The sequence below is a fragment of the Drosophila virilis genome, chromosome 4, assembly GCF_030788295.1.
Source record: "Drosophila virilis strain 15010-1051.87 chromosome 4, Dvir_AGI_RSII-ME, whole genome shotgun sequence".
NCBI lineage: Eukaryota > Metazoa > Arthropoda > Insecta > Diptera > Drosophilidae > Drosophila > Drosophila virilis.
Genome location: NC_091546.1, coordinates 14280659 through 14301840, shown reverse-complemented (window position 1 = coordinate 14301840; position 21182 = coordinate 14280659). Strand labels below are relative to the sequence as shown.

The 21182-nt window shown below is 48.2% G+C and overlaps 2 protein-coding genes across 18 annotated transcripts in view; one reads left to right on the top strand and one right to left on the bottom strand.

The window, feature by feature from the left end:
- The window catches only part of kis (chromodomain helicase DNA binding protein kismet), a 47719-nt gene that overhangs the window by 1561 nt on the left and 24976 nt on the right, over positions 1 to 21182 (top strand). For 9 of the 17 annotated variants that reach the window (XM_070209367.1, XM_070209365.1, XM_070209369.1 and 6 more), the window contains 5 exons: positions 8327 to 8973; positions 9466 to 17921; positions 17988 to 18165; positions 19915 to 20002; positions 20212 to 20365. In XM_070209367.1, coding sequence (XP_070065468.1) covers positions 8930 to 8973; positions 9466 to 17921; positions 17988 to 18165; positions 19915 to 20002; positions 20212 to 20365 — 8920 coding nt within the window. In that variant the 5' untranslated portion in view covers positions 8327 to 8929. Of the gene's footprint in view, positions 1 to 8326; positions 8974 to 9465; positions 17922 to 17987; positions 18166 to 19914; positions 20003 to 20211; positions 20366 to 21182 lie in introns of those variants that run through there. The other 8 variants (XM_070209366.1, XM_070209363.1, XM_070209371.1 and 5 more) reach the window with 1 other exon arrangement.
- On the bottom strand, positions 18164 to 19791 carry LOC6628721 (cilia- and flagella-associated protein 263). The gene is made up of 2 exons (XM_002051858.4): positions 19054 to 19791; positions 18164 to 18954 (listed from the first exon to the last, which is right to left on the bottom strand). The coding sequence occupies exons 1-2, from the start codon at positions 19619 to 19621 to the stop codon at positions 18209 to 18211; spliced, it is 1314 nt and encodes a 437-aa protein (XP_002051894.1). The 5' UTR covers positions 19622 to 19791; the 3' UTR covers positions 18164 to 18208.

Below are 21182 nucleotides of genomic sequence, written 5' to 3'. Positions count from 1 at the left end.
TCGCACAATCCCAGCGCAAACAGACAACATCTGCATGCAACGGTATCCATTTAACGCATGTGTAAGTGTATGTATGTGTGTGAGTGTGTGTGTGTGAGTGTGTGCCACGGCAATGACAGCGCAGAATTGCTGTTGTTGTTTGTTGCACCGGACCTTAACATAGCGCTTGCATTGTCTTTTCTTCATTTGATTTGTCTCATCTCTGTCGCTGCCTGTCATATGTCTACCTCCTTTGCACACACACACACACACGCACGCTCACACATGCATAAGCGACCAGCAGCCACACGTTTTTCTAGCCGGGGCACTCGCTGTTTATGTCCGCGCTCTCTCGCACTACGCGCAATTGATGAGAGCGTAAATTTTCATGCGCTCGTCGTCGCTGCCGCTGCTCTCGGCGCCATCAACGACTACCAGTGTTGCCAATTTCGCTAATTTAACATCAAATCTGGCTTAAAAGTGCAATGAGAGACAAATATAAAAATAGCGGGAAATGGCGAGTCCGCAGATTTAGTTTAGCGTGTTTGTTATTTTATTCGCTTTGATTAATAATGGAAAAACTTCTTAAAAATAATTCAAATCATAAACTTATCTTGACTTCTCTTAATTTATTATCAAAATTAATCAAATAATTTTCGGCTTATCTTAACTAGTATATACTGGTCTCTAGTTGATTAAATATAGCTCGCTATTATAAAATTAATACCTATCGTAATGAAAAGTAACATTTTGCTAGAACAAATTAAAAAAAATTTCCTTCAGGCTTCTTTTTCTAATTAAAAGTTAGCTTTTTAAACGTATTCTTCCCCTAAAACTAGCTTTATTTTGTTTTTGGATTCTGAATAGTTGGCAACACTGATGACAGCAGCCGTCGCAGTCTCGTCGTCTGCGGCGGCGGCTGTAACAATATTTTTTTTTTTTCATGACTTCTTTTTGGCTGCTTCTGCCGTTGCCCCTTCGCTGCCACGGCTGCTTTTCCTTTTCCAATTACACAAACGTTTTCACGTCTGCTTCATACGTACGTATGTTTTTTTTTTTTCTTTTTTTCAACAATATCTATTGATTTCTTTGTTTGGCTCTGGCAACGGTGACAGACCGCCGGCCCCAATAGCCGAGTGCTGCGCGTATATCATGTTTAATTGTAATTATCGCGCGCGTATGTGTGTGTGTGTGTGTGTGAGCTATTTGCTCAAGTCGCAGCAGCGGGAAGAAGAAGCAGCAATGGGCAGCCTCAGTCGTTGCGCTTTTGTAGTTTTCGCTCCGTTTCTGTTACTACTTCTGCTATTGCTGTTTTTTCGTCGTCGTCTTCTTCTTTTTCTGCCTCATAGGCGTTTCGTTTAGTTGTTGTTGTTGTTGTTGTTGGTGCAATTGTGCTACAATTATTATTTCGCATGTGTTGCTTCGTGTATCTACACTCGAATTAGCATTGTTGTTCTTGTTGTTGCCATTCGCATTCGCCATCCGTCATCCGTCATTGTTCGTCATCATTCACATTTCAAAGTTGTCGATGTCGCGCTGTTGCCGTCGTAAAAGGCAAATGGCGCTGCATACATAACTATCGATAGGTTCGTCGCTCTGTCAATCGGGCAAAATAAAAACTACATACATATATAAAACAAAGTCAGAAGCGAATGCATAATCAGAGAAAAAAATTCAATTTGTACTACAAGCAATCAACGCGCAAAAAGTCCAACGGATTAGCAGACCCAAAGCAAAGAGAGGTGAGTGGAAGAGTAAATATATTTATATATATATATATGTGCGTGTGTGTGTGTGTGCTTGTATATGTAAGTAGTCGATAGCTTAGCATGAGTTCTTTTTATTATACATAGTTAATTAAGTTGGGCACGGTAATGAAATTTCAAATGCGAACGCTATGCACAGACGAAACGTGAAATTTCGAGAAATTTACAACAATGGCAAGGCAGAAAATGCTTTTTAGAAATAATTATGTATCTTTAACCAAAAGCAGATACACACAAGCACACGCATACACACGTACAAACACAAAGCAGCGCGCTGCCAGCAGTCAGTCACTCAGCCAGCAAATAAAAATGAACGAGCGCACACATACACATACACATGCACACGCACACGCAAATGAATTGAGCGAAAAACGAACTCACACATACACACAAACCCGAAATAATTTCAATCAACTCTTTGCTTGGACGGCCGACAAAAAGAAATATAGTAAAAAAAATAAAATAAAATAAACGTCACACGCGCCCCCAAACAACGTGTCGTCCGCCCGCAACTACAACAACAACAACAACATTAACAGCAGCATACGACGCTTGCATCTGAGAGAGTGAGAGGAAGACACAAAGCGAGAGAGAGAGTGTGTGTGTGTGTGTTTAAAAGAAGAGAGCGGGCAGAGGCCGGCCAGGCATTTGAGTTTTGGGTATTTTTTTTTTGTTTTTGTCAGGGTGTTGGTGGAGCTGCGGCGAAAAATTAAAGTAATAAAACTACAACGCGCTTTACGTGACGTGCAAATGAGAACGACGAAGATGATGACGGCGAATCACTTGGACTGTGGCGACAACAGCAAAACTGAAGCAAACAATTCATCGAAGCACGGCAAGAAGAGCGCAGCGACAAACACACACACACACACACAATGACACTCGACACTTATGCATGACCGGTCGTCGTTCGCGAGAGCCAAGCGGCAAATGGAGAGCGCGAATGGATGGATGAAAATCAGCAGCAGCAGTAGGCAGGCAGGCAGGCGGGCAGTAAGGCAAGCGGCGATCCAAAGCCAAAGCATATCATCCATCCAAAACCGAATCAAAACCGACCAAACAACAAGCAAAAACATATGAACGACGACGACCCCAACGCACCAACACACATACAAACACACTCATTCGCAGGCAAATACACACGCAGCCCATGTCCATGACAGAGCACAGATACGTTATACACAGGCACACACACACACACACACATACACACATAAGCGCGCGTACTTAAACGATATGCGAATGCGAATAAAATAGCAACACCAACAACAACAACAAGAGCAAACAACATACCAACGGCGGCAACGTCAGCCGCCGCAGCAGGGCAACTATGCGGCGAATTTGCACGAATCATGCGAATCTCCAATACACACACACACACACACACACACACACACACTCACTCACATACATACATACAAACGTTCATACACCCATACACATGCATATTTAATACGTGTTTTGTACTTGTCGCCGTCTTCGTCATCATCGCTGTCGCTGGCCATTCTCGCCATCATGGCTGCTGCCTGCCTGCTACACACGCTTTTCTACGCGAGGCGTTCGTATAATTCACAGTCGGTCGCAGGCCTTTTGCCAGATTTCGCTTTTCAACCCCCCCTTTTCCGTCTCTATCAACAAGAGCACCACCCAACTTATCAAAACTAACAAGCGTCCACAAAAAAAAAAAACAACAACAGCAACAATTTCTTCTGCCAACTCCAAAAGTAATCGTCTCGTCTATTGTGCCCTGCTTTTCGTTCAGTTCATTCGCATTTTTGTTTTGACTGCTCTTGTCAACTGGCCGTCTCTTTTCAACGCTCTTTCTATACGAAAGACGCCGCAGTCTGACGTTCAGTTGCCGCTGGCGTCGTCGTCGTCGTTGTTGTCGTCGTCGTCGTTGTTGTCGTCGCCTCCAACATTGCCGGCCATCTGTCTAATATGACGCTGGCGCCTCAGTTGGCGTCGCTGCTTGGCTCGCTCAGTCTCTGCCGCCAAAGGCCGGCACACGTTGTTGCTGTTGCTCCAAACCCGCCGCAAACCCCGCACGTTGTTCGGTCTGTGCTATCGGCTGTGTGGCAGCACGTGATATACTCGCTTTGCTTTTGTAATTTCGCTTTTGACTGGCTCTTTAGCGCACGCTACGCTTTTGCCAGACGTTTTTGTTGTTGTTGTTGTTTTTTTTTTTCACTTGTTGGGCTGTTTTTTCTTTTCCTTCTTTGTTTTCTTCTTTTTACTCGCCGCTCTGACTGTTCGCTCTCACTCTCTCTGTCTCTCTCAGCCGGCGCTGAGCTCTCACGCTCTCGTTCGTTGGCTCTCGCTGTCGTTCGGGCTCTCTCGGTTCATACCGCTCTCGCACAGCAGCGGCTTGCTGTGTGTTTGCAAGTTTGTTTCAGCTCGGATGTATTTGTTGTTGTTATTGCACACACAATGGCACTATCCGGTTTAGGTCCAGGTGCAAATTTTATACAACAGTTTAACTCGATAATCGGGTCAGGCTATGCCCATTTGTTCTACACGTTTTTTATTTTTTTTCTTGTATTTCGGCAATTCTAGCGGGAAACATGGCGTCAAATTTTGGTTTTTCTTGTTCTATTGTCGATTTTACTTGCCTTTCAAGTAATTGCAACGTCAGCATTGAGCAGCGTTGCCACCCAATTGTTGGGGGCCCAGGAACGTCATAAATGCACCGTTACACATTCAAAGCTGCGACGTGTTGTAATTTATGTTGCTGTATTTGCTGCTCTTTGACTCAACCGAAATAGAGAAAGAAAAAAACTGTGTGTGGCTGTTACTTTACCTATTTTATTACCATTTCGTATGTGTATGCGTGTGTGTGTGTTTGTGTGTGCAGCACCCATCATCTGCCTCTTTGGCTGACTTGGCTGCTGTTGCTTTTCTTACAAAAACCAACTGTACTTTTTAGTTACTGTTAGTGCCCGGCGTACACACCAAAAGCAAAAGCCACTTGACTACTTGACTTGATTGCCATTAGAGAGCAATATGTACATACATATGTATGTGTGTATGTATGTATGTAGAGGCGCGCTTCTTTCCATTCTGCTGGAGTGACACAACACTCCATTCCGCACATTCCATTCTCATAACATTATTATTTATTGTGGGTCAAATGTTGGTTACATTTCAAAACACGAATGCCGCAAGCCCAATGCTTAAGTAAAGCTCAACTCACCAAAAGAGGCGCGAGCAGAGTAAATTAACAAAAAAAACAAAAAAAAATTGCTTCTTTTTTGACAAGGTGAATGAACTTTTGTTGCTTGTGCTCTCGCATTGTTGTTGCGGCTGTTGCAAAATGTTTAATCATATTCCGCTTTTTATTGTTAGTAGTTACCGTGTTGGGCGTTTGTTGTTGTTGTTTGAAGTTTCTTCAATTGCTGCTTATGCTTTGAGCTTCTGTTTCTAACAGTGATCGGCTGTTTGTGTGTGTGTGTGTGTGTCAATTTGCATGAAATTGGCAGCGCTGCGCTTTATTTATCGATAACAAAACAAAAGCACAAACGCAATTGATAATCGATGCTTGAGGCGCCCAATTTGAGCACTTGGAAAACTGTTGGGCAACACTCGACGAAAATGAACTGCCCCATAAAATTGTTGTTGCGTTGCCTCGCAATAAAATAAGCCAGAGAGACGAAGCTAATGCTGCTGCCTGGCTGCCTGGCTGCCTGCAAAAGCCAACAACAACAATAACAGCAACAAGAGCAACAACAAGCGCGTCGCGTCGCGTCGCTGCTGCGTCGGGTCAGCAGCGACGTTTGTCGTCACCAAGTTGGACACACAGAAATTTGCTTGTCTATTATCACCTTTAATCGATTTTTCGCTTATTTAAAACAAAAGTACAGTTGTGCGCGCATAGCCAATACACACACACACACACACACATAATTTCACATTTTTTCAGATGCTTTGTTGTTGCTTTACATATTACTATTGCTTTTAGTGTATTGTTTTTGCAATTACTTGACGACGCCAAAAACGTAGCAAAAGCAGCTGAAGAGGAGAAAAAAAAAACGCAAACTCAATGACATATACACACACATACATACACACATATAAACATAGCTATCTGCTAGATACAAACTTTGCACAGAAACACACACACACACACACACAAATACCTAGACTAATAATAATGGAAAAAAGCTAAAACTAAATAAATAAATAGCTGAAATTGCAAAAGCAAAATGTAATTGATTACAAACAACAACAACAACAACAACAACAAATAACGAACAACGACGACTGACTAAATGATTGCCCAATGAGCGCGAGCGCGAACAACTCGCAGCGAAGAAGCCAATAGGATGAGGAGTGCGGGTGCGGGTGCGGGAGGAGGAACAGTCATTTTATAGTGGGAGAGTAAGCGGGAGGCAAAGCCTAAGCGAGCTTAGCGCTCATGTCATGCACTCCACATAAGTTTTTGATGCATGTGTTTATGTGTGTGAGTATTTGTATGGGGGCTTTATTATATATGTATATGCATGTGTGCGTGTGTGTTTGTGAGCTAGAGTTGCCACTGTGGTTGGCTGGCTGCCTGCCTGCCTGCCTGCCTGACTGTCTGGCAAGCAAAATATGTGCGCACGTATTTATAACAGTACACAGAGCGCAATTCGGTACCTCTAGCCGTGCGAGTGTGTGTGTGTATATGTGTTCGTTGCTAACTGTATATTTCGTACAGTGGTTCGCAAGCATATTAGAATTGTTTAACATGCAAAAATTCTTTTTATTTTACCAGTTAAATATTAAAAAAAAAAATAACAATGCAAAAGAAAAATTATAATATATCTAGGTAAATCGAAGAATTTAAGGAAAGCTTGCTGCCAAAATAAGGCACATGGCTTATAGATGCTTTATTTGCAATTTAGTTAAATATACAATGTTTTTTTTATTTTAAATTAACTGTTTAATTGAGCAGAAAATATTTTGTAATTTTAGCCTTGGGTATCTAATGCATTGAGCACACACTGTTCGTAATGTTTTGATGTTCTAATTAACGAGCGACCACTGTCGCTTAGGTTGCGGGCTACTTGCTGCATATCTCGTATGTACAATTCCAATTCCGCTGACTGTAGTTTTGTCTCGCTGTATCTCTCCGCTTGGCATACACTTTCCATTTACAAACACACACACACACACACACGCACACAATTGTACCCCGCACCTTTTGGCTGCTGTTTGCAACATTTGCATATCTTTTGGGCATTGCTGCCTAACCACCATCGCCCGCCCGCCCCTCTAAAATGCTGCTCAACGGGCAACACCCGCATCACCTTTTTTTTTTTGGTGCTGCTTTATATTATTTTTTGTTTTTTCGTGCTTTTGCTGCTGCTGCTACTTTAGATTTTTGGGGCTAAACCTTTGCAGACAATGCGAAAAATCGATAGAGTTGCCATTGTTTTTTCTCACTACAAAGATGTCGCCACCACCCAACATCACCCCCGGCAACAGCAACAGCAGCAGCAGCAGCAACAAAAAACAATCTCGCAAGAAATGCCTGCCAGCCTCCCAATGAAGGGGGTTAAAGCGTAGCCTACCATAGCGAAACCAACGGCTAGTCTTAATCCACGCCTCATTAATTGCTAACACTTTTCCCTTTTTTTTTTTTGTACCCTTTTCCAACACTTCGTCTTTTGTTACATTTTTCTTGCGAGGGGGGGATGATATTTTGGTACAGCCTAGCTGAAAAGTTGTCAGGTTCTTTACAATTCATATAACATGCATCTTAAAGCTTAGTGTAGAAAAAGAAAAAAACACACACACAAATGTTTAGGGGGTCAAACTGTACGTTGTATGTGCAAATGATGAAATTCATAAGCGTATAGCTTTTCCCCTTAAACGTTGATGTGACGACAACCCAGATAAATTCAATTCTAAGCAACCTGTTTCTAGCTAAGTACATACATACAGTGAGCGCTCGATAAGCTAAAAGCTGAGTTACATGCATATGCCTAGATCTATATTCAACTTTTACCTGTCGTAATTCTTACATTTTTTTAATTAAAAGATACTGAAGATTGTTCGAAATTGTAAAAACAATTAGAACTTTTAATTCAAGGCGCGTCTAATGCATTGAAATAATCGAATATGGCTTCTAAAGCTAGTTGAAATTCCAGAAGATGCTGTAAAATCTTGCGTAATGTTAAACTTTTCAAGGCATTAAGCCTCGAATCTAAGCTTCTCGTATTTTTTTTGGAAGGATTTTAAAATCTTATCAAATGAAACGAAGCTAAATTTGACTTCTCGAGAATTCACTGTATTAAATTCAAAGAGTTTCTCATTAACGAGCTATCACTGTACCCGTAATAATTCACATGTAGTTACTTTAGTATAGTATTAGTACATAGTATTAAACTAGTATAAGCGCACATAAAGCAATTTAGTAATTTGCATTTCTCTTTTTCTCTCTTCTCTACTTTCAGATTCTACGTATAAATTGAAAAAAAAAAAAAAAAGAACACGCTCAATACGTTTACCGTTTTACGCAAATGTTTAGGGATTTTTTTTTTTGTTCGTTTAAAGAACTTTTTCTTATTTAACCGAAATGTTTATCTTAAAAATTTTTGCAGCTGTGAGCAAATGTTTCACTGCGAATATGTCAAAGGTCGGCCATGAAGTGTGCGCAACAACAAAAAGGACAAACACAAATGTGTATACACTATAAAAATAATAAACTTATTATATATATATAAATTAAACGGAAGACGTTCCCAAAAACTGCACATGAGCTGTAATTAAGTTTAGTAGTTAGCAACAAACTCCAAGCAAGAAAAGGAAAAAACAACAAAAACAAAACAAAAAACAAAACAAAAGCAAAGGAAAATCGACAAAAAAAATTCGCGTTGATTTGAAGACAAGTTTTGGGGCTTTTTCTCACAGTGCAGAAGAACGCTTCACAGCACTGCGCGTTGTGGTTAAATGAGTCAACGTCGCGGCAGGACGCATCCTGCCAGACCGTAACACCCATCCAATTCCCCCACCAACATCACCACCTCCGTACCGTAGTATATATCCCAATTTGACAACGGCCACGCGCAGAGAGCAGCATCAGAATTAAGCCAATCGACGACCAAACCTAAAAAAAAAAAAAAACATTAAAAAAAAAAAACGCAGCGTCGCGTCCTTCGACGCGTAACGGGAAATTTCTGTGTGCGCTGCGTTTCAAAAATCTGATGGATGGAAATGCACAAAATATGTTTCACGGCAATCATCAAGGGTGAGTTTTAATCGCTTTTCATTCCGCCCCCTTGTCTCTGTGGGTGGGCGTGGGCGTGGGTGTGGGTGTTGGGACTGACAAAAAAAATCCATTTTTCTTGTCTGATTTTTAAGCGAAAAATTCCTTTACATATCTAAGCCAACGTTTTGTAGATGTTTTTAAATTGTTTTGTATTTAGGTGAGATATTTTGCAATATATATTAAGAACAGGGAAGAACAATAATTGACACAACACTTCCTATATAGGCAAGACAATTGAGACGGGTCTGTCTATTATATATAATAGAAAGGATAAGGATAGGGCAGCTCTTATAGTTTTGGGTTGAATTTCGCAGAAGTTTTGTTTTTTAAGAATATATCAGGAATTCTCAATTTTTGGTCTTTTTAGCCTTCTCTCTAAAACCTCATATTTATATATTGCCATATCATCTAATGCTTAAATTATCTCTCTCTCCCTCTCTCTCTCTTTCTCTCTTCCTTTTTAACACACAGAGATCCCTATTACCGTTATGATGCGGCCGCCGCAGCAGCCGTTGCCGCAGCGGCAAATCCACGGGCCATGGGCCCACCAGGCGGCTATCCGCCGCGTCATCGGGCGCCGCATCCGCTACAGCAACAGCCACAATATCCATCGTACCAGCCAACGGCGGAGAACCTGTACGGGCTGGGGGCCACCGATCAGCATGCAGCGATGGGCGTCGGCATGGGCGATCTGAGCGGGTGGGGTGCGGCGCCATCGGTGCCGGGCCAGGCAGCCGCCTATCCAGGCGCTGGCCTAGGCGCCTACGGACATCCACAGGCGGCGCCGCCGACGCAGCAGCAGCGTCAGAGCAACGCCAGCGCCTACCGCCAGCACATGCCCGCCTACGGACAGCAGGAGCAGCAGAAACTGGTGCCCTATGGCGCGCAGCAGAACATGATGGGCGCCCTGGGTGCCACCGGCTATGGCAGTCTGGCGCCCCAGCAGCAGCAACAACAACAGCCACCCACGCCACAACAACAGCAGCAGCAACAGCAACAACAACAGCAGCAGCAGCAGAGCCAGCAGCAGGCTCGTCTGCCGCAGCATTATCCACAGGCGCCGGGTCAGCATCCCTTGTATCCGGGCGCGCCGGCTCAAGCAGCACAGCCGGCAGCGCCGCAGGCATACGCGCACAGTCCATACGGCAGCCCGATGCAACATCAGCCGGGACGCGGAGCACCTCAGCACGTGGGCTACGGTCATGCGGCACTGGATCAGGCCAGCGCCTATGGCCAGCACGTGCCTGGCGCAGCGCCGCCGACGCATCACTTGACTGCGCAGCAGCAGCAGGCTGCGCAGTTGGGTGCGCATCCCAGTGCGCATATAGCCAGTGCACAGCAGCAACAGTTGCAGACACAGCAGCAGCAGCAGGCGCAACAACAACAGCAGCAGCAACAACAACAACAGCAACAGCAACAACAACAACCCAACCATGTGAGCCTGATGCAGCAGCAGCAGCTGCCAGGCGCCGTACTGCCGCCGCCGCACATGGGCATGCCGCCCAGCTATGGCAGTCACCATCAGCAGCAGCAGCAGGCACAGCAGCAAGCCCAACAGCAGCAGCAGCAGCAACAGGCGCAACAGCAGCAGAGCGCACCGCCCTATATGTCCAGCAGCAAACATCAGGCAAGCGCTCAGCTCAACTCCTCGCCGCAGTATCGTGCACCGTTTCCACAACTCTCGCCACAGATGTCGCCGCGTCCGCCCACCATGTCGCCGCATCCACAAATGTCGCCGCGTCCAGTGGGCGTGTCGCCCGCCAAGCCACCACAAACAGCACAGCAGCAGCAGCAGGTGCAACAGCAGCAGCAGGTGAACTCGCCCAGCCAGCACAGCATACAGGGCATGGTTGGGCTGCCGTCACCGAGACCGCAACCACCCAGCGCAGCCGCCGGCGGTGCCAAGGTGCCCGTTAGCGTGGCAGCTGGCGGTGTCCCGCCGGTTGTCAATACGCTGCAAGCACTCGAACAAATGGTCATGCCCACACAGGCGCATGGCCTGCCGCCCATGGATTATCCCACATCGTATCGCAGTGCTGCGGTCATGGGACCGCGCATGCCCGCCTCACCCTCGCCGCAGCATCATCAGCAATGGGGCGCGCCGCATATGGCGGCCATGCAACAACAACAGCAACAACAACAACAGCAGCAGCAGCAACAAGCGCCACAACAGCCACCGCCACAGCAACAGGCACAACAGCAGCAGCAGCAGGCGCAGCAGCAACAGGCACAGCAACAGGCCCAGCAACAAGCACAGCAACAGGCCCAACAGCAGGCGCAAGCCAATGCGCTGTTGCAGCAGCAGCAACAGGCAGCACAGGCGGCACAGGCAGCACAGGCGGCACAGGCAGCACAGGCAGCACAAGCAGCACAAGCAGCACAGGCAGCACAAGCAGCCCAGCATCAGCAACATCAGCTAAGCATGTATGGACAGAGCATGGGCCAACAGGTGCCGGTGCCGGTGCCAGTGCCTGTATCTGTGCCCGTATCGGTGCCCGTATCCGTGCCCGTGCCCGTGTCTGTGCCCGTGCCAACACAGCAGCCACAAGCAGCGCCCGCCGCACAGCCCACACAGCCACCGGCGCCTCAACATCAGCAGCAGCAGCAACAACAACAGCAGCAGCAGCAACAGCAGCAGCAACAACAACAACAGCAGCTGAATGAGCAGCTGCAGCATTCCATCAATGACATTGTGGGTGGCAACCAGCAGCAGCAGGCGCAGCAGCAAGCGCAATTGAGCGCACAAATGTCCTCCTCGCCACTGCATCAGCAGAGCCTGCCCAGCATGCATCATCTGAGCGCTGCGGCCCATCACCAACAGCAGCAGCCAACGCTAGAGGCCAGCGCAGCCCAAGCACCGCAGCAACAGCAGCAGGCGACGCATCAGCAGCTGCAGCAGCATCAATCGCCCATACATCAGCAACAGTCGCCGCATCAGCAGCAACATTTGCCCAGCTATGCGCAGCAGAGCAGTAACCAACAGCAGCAGCAGCAGCATCAACAGCAATTTGATGCGTTTGCCAACATCTTGACAGATGCGCCCGCAGGAGGAGCATCGGCAGCTGCAGCCACAGCTGCCTCACAGCAGCAAATCATGTCGCCTGCGCATGTCAGCTCGCCCATACCGCAGCTGCAGCAGCAACATCAGCAGCAGCAACATCAGCAACAGCAGCAGCAGCATGCGCAACAGCAACCGGCCACGCCCACACCGTCAACACCCTCGCATCATCTGAGCAGCATACTCAACGAGACGGCCAACTCGAATGACTCCTCAACGCTGGCCGTTGCCGCCAATGACAGCAACAACAGCAGCAGCAACAGCAGCACGAACAGCATAGTCAACAATCAGCCCACCTCGGTGCACGACAGCAACTCGCAGAGCAGCATCAACAGCAACAATCAGCAGCCGTTGCTCTCGGGCATGGATGCCGTTGCGAACAGCATGCTCAACAGCAACTCGGACTCGGCGCACACCACGCACCATGTGAGCGGCGTGGATGTGGGTCTCTTTGACAACAATTCGATGAGCTCGACCAGTGCGGCTGCTGTTGCGGCCGCTTCGAATGCCGCCAATGCGGCGGCGGCGCTGCTCGATAGCAATTCGCAATCGTCGAATGCGGACTTTGAGAAAAGCGTCTGTGAGTCGGAGCAGCAGGCAACGGCAACAGCAGCTAGCGGAGATCTGTGTGCACAGTTGTCGCAGGATGACAATAGCGTGTCCAAGACGCAACCGGAGACGCTCAGCGAGACAACGCTGCCGGCGGCGGTGCAGGAGGAGCACGACAACAGCAATCACAAGCAGCCGCAGCATACTGAGGAGCTACTGGCGGAGCAAACGCAGCAGACCCTAAGCGAGCTCGCCGCCGTCGGCGGTGAGGAGACCAAATCCGCCGAGGAAATATGCGAGGATAAAAGCCAAACGCAAATGGACACAACGCTCGGCCAACAACAACAACAGCAGCAGCAGCAACCAATGGGTCAGACACCGTTGGGTCTGGGCATGCCTCCGATGCCGCCGCACACGCTGACCGGCTATGAAACGCAGCCGCCGCTGGGCGCCACGGCACAGGGAACAACAGTTCCGGTGCCACCGCCGCCGCCGCCAACACATATGCCGCCGTTGCTGCCGCCGTATCCGGGCGCAGCTGGTGGCATGTATCCGCCGTATCCGATGCTGCATCAGCAGGAAATAGCAGCACTGCAGCAGCAAATCCAAGAGCTCTACTGCATGCCGCCCGGTCATGAGCATCAGCATCAGGAGAAGCTGATGCGACTGCAGGAGCGCCTGAATCTGTTGCAACAGCACGAGCTCGCCGAGCAGTGCGCAGGCGGACCACAGTGTCTGCTCTACCAGAGCATGCCGCCCATGTACGGCAGCAGTGCGCTGCACAATCAGATGGTCGAGAGCCCACAGGTGTCCAGCACAACGGGTCGAGGTCGTGGCAAGGGCGCCAACAAGCCGCGCAAACCGCGCGCCAAGAAGGGCGACAAAGCGGCGGCCGCCGCCGCAGCGGCACTGCAGCAGCAACAGCAACAGGAGCTGATGGACATCAGCGGCAATGTGGTTGTGGCCGCGGCCAGTGCGAGCAGCAGCAGCAGCGGCATACCCACCACCCAGTTGCCCGTATCCGAGGATTGCGTGACCCAGGGAGCTGGTGATACCAGCGTCGTGGGCCTGCTCGAGTATAGCGAGGGCATGGGCGACTTGTCGCAGGATGTGCATTCGGCCAATGAGCTGGACACCTCCACCGATGGCAGCGGCAAGAAGAAGAAGCCGCGCAAGCCACGCACACCCAAGGATCCGAACAAGCCGCCGCGTGATCGCACTCCCAAGGTTAAGAAACTGCGCGATCCCAACGATCCCAACTCAACGGAGTCACCCGCCGCCGGCGGACGCAAACGGGCCAGCGTCAGCAAGCGTCGCAAACAGTTCGGCGACGATGGCGCCGAACAGACCGGCGACGGCAGCGAACTGGAGGACAACAAGCCGCTGCTGCCCAAGTCGAATGATGGCGAGGCCGAGACCAGCGCCGGCGGTGCCGGTGGCGTTGACGGTGAATCGCCCGACTATGATGATATACCCGTTTCGAAGATACCGCGCGGCGCCAACGACGATGACAAAGAGGCCGAAGCTGGCGATGAGACCGTCGATTCGGTGCCCGATTCTGCCGGCGATGCGGCCAGCACGCCCAGCCGGCGGGATCGCAAGCGTTCCACGGCGCGCAGTCGTCGCAATGCCACCTCCGAGGAGGGCGGCAGCGCACGACGGAATCGCGGCTCGCTGAGCGCCAAGGCGCTCAAGAAGCGACGCAATCGCGGTCGTATTGTGCCCGAATCGGATGGCGAGGATGATACCATGGATCGTACGCCGCCGCCGTCACCACCGCCAGATTCGGAGCTTGACTCGAATAAGCGACGCTCGTCGCGCAACACTCAGCGTAAGAAGTACATCGATGACGTCATGTTGCGATTCTCCGATGATGAGAACTCGCTGCTGGTGGCCTCGCCGGTGAAGAAGGACAAGAAATCGTCGGCGGCCAATGCGGCCAACTCGAATGCTGGCAGTGATGTGGAGAAGATAGAGCCACATTCCGGCGCCGAGGGCGAGGCCGGCAGCTCGGCGGGCGAGGAGAAGCCATCGGCGACAACGGCAGACGACACCAACAGTCAACTGGAGGCCAGCTCCAGCACCTCGGCGGCGGAGAAAGCGGAACGACAAAGCGCCAGCGATGCTGCCGCCGCCGCTGCCGCAGCCATGTCGTCCAAGCCCAACTATGTGTACATCAATACCGGCGACGAGGACAGCATGGTGGTGCAGTTTGTTCTGGCGCTGCGCATGGGCAAGCGGGAGCTGATACCAGAGCCGCCCAAGGTCAAGACGCCGGAACCCAAGACAGAGGCGGAAATGGCAGAGGAGGCGGCAGAGCAGGCGGCAGAGAAAGAAACGACAGATAAAGGCGAGGACAAGGTAGAGGTCAAAGCTGAAACGGAAGAGTCCACCAAAGTGGAAGATGATAAGGAACAACTGGAATCGGAAGAGCAGAAAATCGAATCCGACAAAATGGAAGTGGATGAAAAGCCAGAGATTGTCAAGTCGGAGGCAGCAGAGAAAAGCGAGGAGGAGACGCCCGACAAGGAGGAGGCGGAGAAAATGGACATTGACGAAGCTGCAGAGAAAGCAGCAGAAGAAACCCAGAAAATAGAGAAGCAAGAAAATGCAGAAGAAGAAGAAGAAGAAGAAGCAGAGGCCAAGACTGATGAAGCAAATGAAACGCCAGCTGAGCCAAAGAACGAAGCAGATGAGATGGAAAAGGAGCAGGAGGAGGGTAAAGCAAAAGAAACGGACGAAGAGGCAGAGAAAGATAAAGATAAAGATGCACAGCCTGAAGTAGCAGAGAAAATGGAGATCGATGAGGCTGCAGCCGAAGTTAAGGAAGACGAGAACAAAGTAGAAGACGAGACAGCAGCCGAAGCAAAGGCCGAAAAAGAAGCTGAGAGCGACAAAGAGAAGCCGGAACTGACCGATGAGGAGAAGGCGGCAGCAGCAGAGGCTGACAAATCCAAGGACTCTGAGCCGAAAGAGGATAAACCCGAGCCGGTCTTCATCGATGTGGAGGAGTATTTCGTTAAATATCGCAATTTCAGCTATTTGCACTGCGAATGGCGCACCGAGGAGGAGCTGCTCAAGGGTGATCGCCGCGTGGCCGCCAAGATCAGACGATTCCAGCAGAAGCAGGCACAACAGATCAACATATTCGAGAACATCGAAGAGGAGCCATTCAATCCCGATTTCGTTGAAGTGGATCGCGTGCTGGACATGTCCGTGCACACGGACGAAAATAGCGGCGAGACAACAAAACACTATTTGGTTAAATGGAAATCGCTGCCCTACGAGGACTGCACCTGGGAGCTGGAGGAGGATGTCGACAATGACAAAATCGAACAGTATTTGCGTTTCAATAAGATACCCTTGCGCTGTGAGTGGAAGAGCCGCAAGCGTCCGCATCCGGAGCAATGGAAGAAGCTGGAAAAGACGCCCGTCTACAAGAGCGGCAACAGCCTGAGACCCTATCAGCTGGAGGGCTTGAACTGGCTAAAGTTCTCCTGGTACAACTCCCACAACTGCATACTGGCCGACGAGATGGGTCTGGGCAAGACCATCCAGAGTCTGACCTTTGTGCATTCGGTCTACGAGTACGGAATACGCGGTCCATTCCTGGTCATAGCGCCCCTCTCGACCATACCCAACTGGCAGCGCGAATTCGAGGGCTGGACCGACATGAACGTGGTTGTCTATCACGGTTCGGTGACCAGCAAACAGATGATACAGGACTATGAGTTCTACTACAAGACGGACAGCGGCAAGGTGCTCAAGGAGCCCATCAAATTCAATGTGCTTATCACCACCTTTGAGATGATTGTCACCGATTACATGGATCTGAAGGCCTTCAATTGGCGGCTGTGTGTGATTGATGAGGCGCATCGGCTCAAGAATCGCAATTGCAAGCTGCTCGAGGGTCTGCGCCAGTTGAGCCTGGAGCATCGTGTCCTGCTCTCTGGCACACCGTTGCAGAACAACATAAGTGAACTGTTCTCGCTGCTCAATTTCCTGGAGCCCAGTCAGTTCTCGTCGCAGGAGGAGTTCATGTCCGAGTTTGGCAGTCTGCGCACCGAGGAGGAGGTCAACAAACTGCAGGTGCTGCTCAAGCCCATGATGCTGCGACGTCTCAAGGATGATGTGGAGAAGTCACTGGCACCCAAGGAGGAGACCATCATTGAGGTGGAGCTGACCAATATACAAAAGAAATACTATCGCGGCATATTGGAACAAAACTTTAGTTTCCTCAAAAAGGGCACCACCTCCGCCAATATACCCAATCTCATGAATACCATGATGGAGCTGCGCAAGTGCTGCATACATCCCTATCTGCTGAACGGTGCCGAGGAGCAGATCCAGTATGATTTCAAGGCACAACACGGCGAAGATCCCGAATCCTATTACAAGAATCTTATACTTTCCGCCGGTAAAATGGTGCTCATCGACAAGCTGTTGCCCAAGCTGAAGGCCAATGGACATCGCGTCCTGATCTTCAGTCAGATGGTGCGCTGTCTGGACATACTCGAGGACTATTTGGTCTATCGCAAGTATCCCTTCGAGCGTATTGACGGACGTATACGCGGCAATTTGCGTCAGGAGGCCATCGATCGTTATTCCAAACCGGGCTCGGATCGTTTTGTCTTCCTACTGTGCACCAAGGCGGGCGGTTTGGGCATTAATCTGACAGCCGCCGATACTGTCATCATCTATGATTCCGACTGGAATCCACAGAACGATTTGCAGGCCCAGGCGCGTTGTCATCGCATTGGTCAACGCAAAATGGTCAAGATCTATCGCCTGCTATGCAGGAACACCTACGAGCGCGAGATGTTCGACAAGGCCTCAATGAAACTGGGCCTGGACAAGGCTGTGCTGCAGTCGATGAACACGCATGGCTCCAAGGATGGCAACAACAAGCAGTTGTCCAAGAAGGAAATCGAAGATCTACTCAAAAAGGGCGCCTATGGCGCCGTCATGGACGATGACAATGCCGGCGATAAGTTCTGCGAAGAAGATATTGATTCGATCCTAAAGCGACGCACACAGGTCATAACCATGGAATCGGAGAAGGGTTCCACATTCTCGAAGGCCTCGTTTGCCGCCTCAGGCAATCGTTCGGACATTACCATAGATGATCCAGACTTTTGGACCAAATGGGCCAAACGTGTGGACATCGATCCCGATGCCTGTGAACGTGACGAGACCGAGGATCTGGTGCTCTCCGAGCCGCGCAGACGTACCCAGATCAAACGCTACGGACACGAGGATGTCATGGAGATTAACTCCGAGGACTCCTCCAATGAGAACAGCGACGAGGAGGGCGGCATAGGTAAGCTTAGATAATAATCCAAGTTTAATGTTAATGTGAAATTAATGAATCTATTCTTTTGGCCAGGTCTGCGCTCACGTCGCCGCAAAGAGAAACGCGATCGCGCCCGCGAAAAGAAGGGCAACGATGAGTATATACCGCGAGAACGCGACGCATTGGCCGCCCTCGGCCTGGAGGAGATCCAGTATGGCAACTGGGCCAAGTCGGAGTGTTTCAAAGTGGAGAAGGGTCTGCTGTCTTTTGGGTAAGTGTTGACTTATTTGATGAGTCCTTATTGCTTATTTTTATTAATCTTCGCGATATCTGCAACGTCTCATCACATTGTTCAGTTTCATGTTTAATATGTAGATCTTGCGCTGCAGCATTTTCTCCTCCTTCTCCAGATAGATGGCCTCCTCCTTCTTTTCAATATACTCTGTTACGCTGGGCGCCTCGAACTCCTCCAGCTGGGCGCGCAGCTCACCCAATATGATGTGATCCTTCTCATTGTTGGCCTGCACGGCGGCCACCTCCTTTTCCAGTTTGGCTATAGTGCGTGTTATTTCCTCGGTGCGATTGAGCACATTACGCATTTCGGTCTCCAGATTCATCATGGCCTGCTTCTCCTCGGTCATGGCCAGCGAGGTTTTGCCGGTGACACCCTTCAGGCCCGACATGTGTATGTTCTTCTCCTCCAGCTCGTTGGTCAGCTCTGTACGCTTGATGATCAGCTTCTCAAAATCGACCGCTGTCAGAATGCCACTCAGATCCGCTTTGGTTATCAAATCGGCACGATGCTGCTGGCACGTCTCCTGCAGCGAGACAATGGTCAGCCGCATGGTGCCTAGCAGGGCGCGCGCATTCTTAAACCAATTGGCCGTAAATTTGCGCAGCTTGCGCTCAATCTGACGCTCGGTGGCGCTCTCCAGAAATGCCGCATCGTTCTCATCGCGCAGAAAATGTAGCATAAAGTTCTTTTCCGTTTCGATGGTCTCCTCGCTGCGATAATACAGCTCCTCGATTTTGGCACGCAGCTGCTTAACCTCAACCATGGCTGCAATTGGCAAATTATTAGATCATTCGAATTTAATTAGTTAATCTCATTCGAAGCGAAAGCAGTTAACAAGTTGATAATTGCTTATTCGGGACGTACCATTTTTTTCTATGTCTATAACGCGCTTTTCCACCTCGGACGCCGACTTTTCGGCCATTTCAGCCTTGGCCTTGTAGTTGAGCTTATGCTCAACCGGCTTGCGTCGCTCGCCCGTTGTGCTCGTGCCGCCCATGTATGCAGACACGACCACGGATCGCTTGGAGCTGGAATGTCGACTGGATTGCTGTAATCCGTCTGATTGTTGTGTTCGCTTGGTTTGCAATCGCTTCATTATTGAGGTGCGTCGCTGTCGCAGGCCGACCAACAGCTTTGGATCGTTCTTCTCCAGAAAATCAACCATTATGTAGTTCTCCAGCTTGTATATGGCCAGCTCCTTTTGCACCTCTTCAATGGTGCGCAGCATATCCAAGGCATCCAAACTGAACAAACGTTGCTTGCGCTCCTCCTCCGGCAATAGTAAATACTCATCCAGATAGTACTTATACGAAATGCCAATGATGTCAAGTTCGAGCGGCTCGTTATAGTCTGGACCCATTTGCATCTGGGATCTCCGGACATTGAATTTCGATTCATTTGTGACGATACTTTTCTCCGATACGCTCGCCATTTTGGCGATCTTGCTTATGTTTTTGTTTAATTATGCAAACACCCAAAATAATATATGCGAAAGAATCTCGAATGTTTGCTAAACAGAGCCGAGGTAGCGCTTAGTTCTCTCTTTCAAATAATTTTTAATAGCCGAAAAGTATTGTGAATTGGTTTAATCGTATGCTTATATATGAAATAGAATTATTTATAATGTGTACAGAGACTGGTTACTACAAAGAATATTCATGATATGCCAACTATGTTATAGACAAAGTTTTCAAATATCTCCCTTGTGCTTATATTATCTTACAGCTGGGGACGCTGGACGGAACTTCTCGAATTGGGTCAATTCAAGCGCGGATGGCGCGATGTGGACATCGAGGACTGTGCACGCATCATTGTAAGTATTAATTGTATATATTCCATATGTAATACTCCAATCCTTGAAATGATGACCAACCATGCTAATATTGAGAGAACTTTAGGTTTTCGCTGAGTAAAAACACAACTTCTCAAACCGCTGAACACACAAACTAGTTACTCGCTACTCGCTACTCGTTACTCGTTGCCATAAAACTAACGTGTATCTTTTGAATACAACTCTTACAGCTGCTGTACTGCCTGCAGGTCTACAAGGGCGACGAGAAGATCAAGACATTCATTTGGGATCTAATCACACCCACCGAGGACGGCGAGGTCCAGAAGATCAGCAGGGATCATAGTGGCCTACACAACTTGGTGCCACGAGGTAGGAATGCCAAAGGTATGGTAAAAGATACATTCACGCACTCCAACTGCTGCACGGACGTAGAGAGTTATCCAAATAAAAAAACATAAAAAAAAAGAGCTGCCTCAAACTAGAAATTACTCGTATTGTAAAAAAAAAAAAACACAAATTAGTACACACTATATCTCTGGGCTGGACTACCTTATCCTACCTACCTAACAACTATAAATACTATAAGTACCCAACTATTTTTGAACTTCTAAAAATTTGTTCAACTTGTGAATCGAACCACGCTCTGGCAGCTATATATTTTTATATATATATATATCTGATCTATTCCTAACTGGGTTCTGTGTGATACAATGCCTAACTTTGACGCCCTCTCAAAACCCAATACCAATTCTTTGTTATTTTAACTAAACCAACTCAACCAGCCTGATCGTCTGTCCGATATCGGCTGTACATATACATATATATATATATATATATTATATAGAAATTAGAAACTGACTCGACGCAAACTGGACCTGACGTACGCCAATAACTGATAAAAATGTTGAAGGAAAGTGTGTGTATGTTTTGTTGCCATGCAATTGTATGCCTTTTACTATAACCTTTTATGATTTATAATATCTATATAAATATATATTCCTTATATTTTTTTTTTGTGTACATCTCAACTAACGTTTAAAACATGCCACATTAGTTAAAACAATCTTTATTACTGTGCCATATTTTTCCATTACTAATCTTCGCGTGTCTACCTTGCAATTTTATTGTTCATATATTTTGGATATATAGGGGGTTTTTAAATAGTAGCTCTATTATTCAACATGTAGCCTATTGTTTTGAT

Bases quoted from the DNA above. Each gene is read 5' to 3' on its own strand.
- LOC6628721 (XM_002051858.4), bottom strand. From the start codon at position 19,621: ATGGCGAGCGTATCGGAGAAAAGTATCGTCACAAATGAATCGAAATTC. The intron at 18,955-19,053 runs GTACGTCCCGAA...TGCCAATTGCAG, and splicing joins TATAGACATAGAAAAAAATG to CCATGGTTGAGGTTAAGCAG.